Source organism: Crocodylus porosus, unplaced genomic scaffold, assembly GCF_001723895.1.
Source record: "Crocodylus porosus isolate Cpor-Errol unplaced genomic scaffold, CroPor_comp1, whole genome shotgun sequence".
Taxonomy (NCBI): domain Eukaryota; kingdom Metazoa; phylum Chordata; order Crocodylia; family Crocodylidae; genus Crocodylus; species Crocodylus porosus.
Window position 1 is genome coordinate 92,741,349 of NW_017728886.1, and position 6,000 is coordinate 92,747,348.

General features: G+C 44.4%; 1 protein-coding gene across 1 annotated transcript in view; it reads right to left on the reverse strand.

Moving 5' to 3' along the window:
- The window catches only part of EGFR (epidermal growth factor receptor), a 222,289-nt gene that overhangs the window by 25,985 nt on the left and 190,304 nt on the right, over window positions 1-6,000 (reverse strand). Inside the window, exons 16-17 of the mRNA XM_019539300.1 lie at window positions 4,559-4,594; window positions 1,532-1,673 (exon numbers count right to left, since the gene is read on the reverse strand). Of these exons, the coding sequence (XP_019394845.1) occupies window positions 1,532-1,673; window positions 4,559-4,594 (178 nt within the window). The remainder of the gene's footprint in view (window positions 1-1,531; window positions 1,674-4,558; window positions 4,595-6,000) is intronic.

The window sequence follows — 6,000 nt, forward strand, 5'->3', positions numbered from 1 at the left end:
CGCAGGGCTTTTATCACTTTTTATCACTTTGGATTTTGCAAAACAAGTGAGTGGAAGAGGAGACACTAGCAGGGTCCTTAGCAGCTCTTTGACTACAATTTGCTTATTAAAACTGAATTGGAAAGATAAAGGGAATAGTCACAACAGATTTATTTTTGATCTTGGGTAATGCATTCTGGTGTTTTACATGAAAAGTACCCAGACGGTAACAGTATGACTTGTATGAAATCTATATCATGCAGTATAGCAGCCAAGTGAGAAGAGTGCCTTATATGCGGCCTATGGGGAGATTTTTATAACCAGGATGACACTCCACGTGGAGAGACTGGTGTAAGCAAGAATTCCTTGCATTGCACCTACGTTAGCCAGTGGGGGGTGGGGGCGCTAAGATGCACGGTTGGCAGCCCAGAGATTGCATTTTCAAGGCCATAGTAGAAGTGCTCATGATGCACCCATGTCAGATTCCAATTAATCAGCAAATTCTGCTAAATACTGGGAAGGGAGGAAAGGACTGTAGCCAGTAACACACATTGCTCAGCTCTGCTTTCTGCTGCTCATCTCTCAGCTCTAATGAGCAATGGTACTCCAGAGACAGAGATGACCAGCACAGGGTAACTGAAGGCAGCACTGGCCTTGCAACTGAAAATTCAGTCCACTAAGTGCTGCTGAGCTGAGTGAACCACAGTAGAGACCATTCTAGGGCTGTGGTGGTCCTGCAACACTTACAGGAGTAGTGAACTATCAGTACGTTGTGTTAAAACGTAGACTGTACACAAAACAGGGTAACATTTGCAGAAGAACCTAATATTCATATGCGCTTGTCGACATGGCGAAGTTATCACATGAGTTTACAGTGCAGTAGTTACTCCACAATAATTCCCTTACCCTGCTTGCAAACTGCTGTGAACTATCCCACCAAGGGCACCCTAGGAGTGACCATACAGAGAATAGTGCAGGATATTTAACATGCTGTAAATTCATCGTGCCTATAGAGTAACTTACCCTCCATGTAGACAAGGTCAAAAACCTAATGATTTTCAATGGAACGTAGGCTCCTAAACCATCTATATGTTCTTGAAAGTTATATCCACAGAGATCAGATAGGACATTAAGTAAGAACGTTTTATATGTAAACGATTGCTTTTTGGGGTAGAACTGTCCACTATCCAAAACAAAGTCTTATTTAGCTAAGAAGCAGATATGCTATAGTACAACCTCATAAGTATGAACCTTACTTATTGCAACAGCCTACCACTTAATCCCAATAGCAAGAACCATTTTATTATGATTGGACTAACAAATTCAAATTGGCTAATGCTGTAACACAGTGAACACCCTGTTTTAATTAATTGTTCTCTCTGTCCTACGAGGGTATGTTATAAGGAGGCTGTACTTCATTTGACTTTCATTACAGTGGTGAGGTCAGAAACGCCATGTGTTGACCCACTGAAACAGCCCATGCTAACATAATGCAGCTAATTTATCAGGCAAGTCCCAGCCAACATCTTTAGGAATTATTTGCAACACTTACCTCCCTCTCCTGAAGAAGCCTGCGCAGGGTACGCTTTCTAACAATATGCCGCCTCCGTAGGTAAAGACCAATGCCCAAAGCAATCACAACCAAACAAAGGAGACTTCCAACAACACCAGCTGCAATAGATGGGATTTTGGAGCTAGAAAGCAAAAGGAAAGAATTGGTCTGGCATACAATACAATATCCCACCTCCTAGGAGTGTAATTTTAAAAAGCAACAAATGTTTAAAACTTGGTCAGGTGTAAGGATTCAGACTCAAATTTAGTTTGCTTACGTCCCAAGTCACTTGGATATAGTGTTGTTATTTCTTTTCACCCAGTATTCATAAATTTCTGCAAATCTTATTTGGGCATGTGATATTTTTATTAGACCAACTAAATAGCTGATAAATAAAGCTAAATAAAATACAATAAAAGATTATTAAAGACCTTGTCTGCCTGTGTATTTAGACCAACATGGCTACAACCAGCACACCTGGAAACCTTACTGATTTTTCTTTTAATTTCACAATTGTTTTAGTTTCAGGTTTCAGAGACAGCCTTTTTTAATTCCCACCCTCTTCCCCCCCAAGCTTCCATTATGTTATCAGCAAAATCATTTTTGAAATATTTTAATTTATTAAACATGGAGCTGCAGTAATATTTTCAATCAAAACAGGAAGTAAAAATATGAAAAAATTGCAAAAGATTAGATATTTTGAAGAAGCCTATGGAATTTGCACACAACTTTTTATTAAAAAAAATGAATTGCTATTGTTCATTTGAAAAACTTGATTAGAAAACTTGCAGGCCTGTTTCTATGAAATCGGCATTTAATCTCTTAATCCTTTTCCTGGCCTTAAATAATTAAAGATTAAAAAAAAGAGAGACCATAAAGCTTTCCTGATGGACATCGCCAGCACTCTGGCCACCACAGGCAGTGCCATCAGCACTCTGGGGGCCACTGGGTACTCTGGCCATCCGTCTCAGCATGCTGGCCACCACCCCTGGCTGCGCTTTGGGTACTATCGCAGCTCCCAGTGCCATGAACACTTTGGCCATTCTAGACACTGGAGATACCACTGGGGCTCCCAAGACTCTGGGTGCCACAGCACTGTGGCCAGTTTTGAAGCCCTGCAGCCTGGAGGCATGACAGGGGGTCTGTATGTTTGCCCACAGCTGAAACACTACATTTTTAAAAATGTTTCAAACCCCTTTTTACTTTGAAGTATTTCCGATGTTTCATCTGCACCCCAACACAAGTTAAATAGATTGAGCTCGCACGTGCGTCCACACGAGCACGCACGTGCCCCTTACCCTGCCTCAAACCCGTTTCCCCGTGCTGCAAACTTGCAGCGCAGGGAGAAAATTAGACCCCTGGATATCCAGGGGTCTAAAAAAAGTGAAGTACAAAAAAGCAGGGCAGGGCACTGTTGGGGACCAGAGGCAACTGGAGCCTGGGTCCTCCATAGAGATGCTCTGGCTGCCAGAGTGTCTCTATGGTTGGCCCCTCCCCCTGGTGCTGAAACACACAGCCAACCAGGGGGGTCTGGGGAAGTGGGGGGGTGGGGCAGCAATCGGGGACTGGGGTGGGGCATGTGGGCCTTGCAGGGGGGGTGGTAGCCCCTGTGGGGGTTGTACCCCTTGTGTGCGGGATGAGCCACCTGTGGGGGGGGGGGGGCATACCGCTTGTGAGTGCCAAGCCCCCTGTTGGGGGGCTGAACCCCCTTTTGGAGGGCCAAACCCTTTGTGTGGGGGACGAACCCTCTGTTGGAGGGTTGAAACCCCATTGGGGGGCATATCCCTTGTGTGGGGGCCATCGCCCTGTGGGAGTGCAGCAAAACATGTATTCATGAATTCATGAAACCTGTATTTGGAGTTCACTTTATTATTATGATAAGAGACTTGCTCTAACACTGTAGATACATCAATAAAACATTGTCCAACTGATTGCTGTCTCCGTCTCACTCTCTCTCTCTCTTTATAGTAGTTTTTTCTTTTACTTGTGGAGGAACATGGATTTGGGGGTATTTTAAAGAGTGATTTGGGGACTTTATCAGGGATTTTTCAGTTTTCCAATAGGGAACACCAGAATTCCTGCTAGGGAGGCCAGTGGCAGGACCCTGCCTGCTCAGAGCTGGCACCTTGGACCCATCTGGCTGTGGCTGACCCCCTGGCCAAATGGGGCCAGGAGGACATGCTTTGACAGTTCAAAGCAGGCCACCACACCCAGAACATCTTCCAGGTGATAGCTCCCCAGATGGCCGGGCAGGGGCACAAATGGCAGTAGTGCCGCAGAAAGGCCAAACCTGCAGCCGTAGTCCACTGGCAGCTGGCCCAGAGGGGAAGATGCCTTTACTGGCTCTGAAGTCCCCATTCAAGTCTGGCAGGTGCACAGCAGGTCGCAGCCAGGCAGCAGCCCCCACTGCCAGACTGCTGCAGTGGGTGGAGGGTGCAGGGAACTCTCAGGGCTGCTTCAGCAGTGCAGCTGGCACAAGGGGTAGTGTCCCCAGGTACCAATTAGCTGGGCCCCAAAAGCTCCTGAGAGCTAGTAGCCCTGAGCTACTTGCCAGGGTGGCTTTTTATACTGCTGGGGCCAGAACAGGGCAGCTTTTTATACTGTTGGGAACAGCACAGGTGCTGGCCCTGGGCTCTAGCTCCCCCTGGCTGAAGATCTGGGAGGAGCCAGGCAGGGTTATTTTGCCCCAAGTGGCACAATTTGCTCCACAACAAAGTGCATGTCTGAGCATGTGTGTTGAGGCAAAAAGCCCCAGCTCAAATTTGCACCGCTTCTATTTGAGTTGCTGCAAGTGCACGTGCTTTCATGTGTGGACGCGCCCTCAGAATCTCTTACCATAAGGCAAGTTTTCCAGTCATTTATTCACAGCTTTTCTCTGAACAATCCCCGCTTTATCAACATGCTATACAGATTCAAAGACAGCTTTTTGCTATAGTTTTGGAGCCATTACTCATAGTGTCCAGAATAACAGTATAAACACACATTATATTTTTTCCAAACCTATCAATAATTAAATCAAATAATTACCCATTTGGACATCCTTCCAAACCAGGTCCTTTGCACCTGTAAAATGATCATTATATATGTCTATTAGCTTATACACTCATGTAATTCCATACGACATAGCTTAAATTATAAACTGTCTGAATATTAACATTCTGATAAATAACAACAAAACATATAAAGGTTTAAAAGTCTTGCTACAGAATCACTTGTGTGTGGCCTACAGTATGCTGTACATACATTTCAAGGAACAGCCATCTACATAAGCAGCCAAAACCTACATGAGCAATATTCAAACTTTTCCCCCAAGCAAATCTGCAAACAACCAATTTATCCATTCATAGAGTAAAATAGACACAAAACAGCCTAGAGAGACAGCTGTTTAGCAGCCTCTGCAGAATGAGCCAGACAAATTCTTGTACTTTTATTACTAGGGAGGCTCAGGACTGAACATGTCTGGAAATGGAACTAACCTCTCACTTGGGATCATCCTTCCAAGACAACACTTGAGACTATGAGAAAACACCTATGCTAAGAGATACCACACTGGATTGATACCCACTTTATAGATGAACAAAGGACTTCAGTCCCTAGTCCCTTAAGTTTAATGAAAAATGTCACTAGCAGATACCTATCCGAGGCAGCGCCTAGCGCAGGGGTGGGCAAAATGTGGCCTATGGGCTGGATGCAGCCCGCCAGGCCATTCTATCCGACCCGCATGGCCCTAAGAAATTTAGAAAATTAATATTTATCAGTCCCTGGCTGCCTGTCATGCGGCCCTTGATGGCTTGCCAAAACTCAGTAAGTGGCCCTCCGCCCGAAATAACTGCCTGCCCCAGCATAGCATTTGACTGTACTGTTGTATTGATGGTTGGACTATTCCAGTAAGCAGCTAAAGAATCTAACAGCTTTTTTACTAACATTTAGCAGATACCTAGCACAGTTTACAGAGTTGGGTATGGCATTACCTAAAATTTCATGAATTCTACCATTAGTTATTTACTCTCTATATTGGTTTAAATGCATACCATCTTTTGGATTCCTTAAATTAATTTTGACAGCCATGTACACTGAACACCATGGCTTCAATTCACAGATGAAAATACAGTGAACAAATGTGTGTGAAAGTCTAACGGGAAGTGTTGGCAGATGAGATGCATAGTGCATTCCCAAGTACTGCTGAGCTGTAAGATGCATGTATTGCTTGGGAATTGTGGTTGCTGTGGTATCTACCAAGATGAGGACAGCATTACAGAAGGGTATTACATCACCTCTGAAAAATGGAGCAGAGCAAGGAGAAGAGTCCAGTCTGTGGGCATCTGTTCGCTTCTTATTTAAAGAAAATACATCATCTGAAAGCAGCTACAGAGTAAGTCAAGCAGTGGATAAGGAGTTAGCCCATACCAGGAATGCAGTTTCTAATTTTCTTTAGCAAGAAGGGGTGAACCCATTTGAAAATGGCAGGT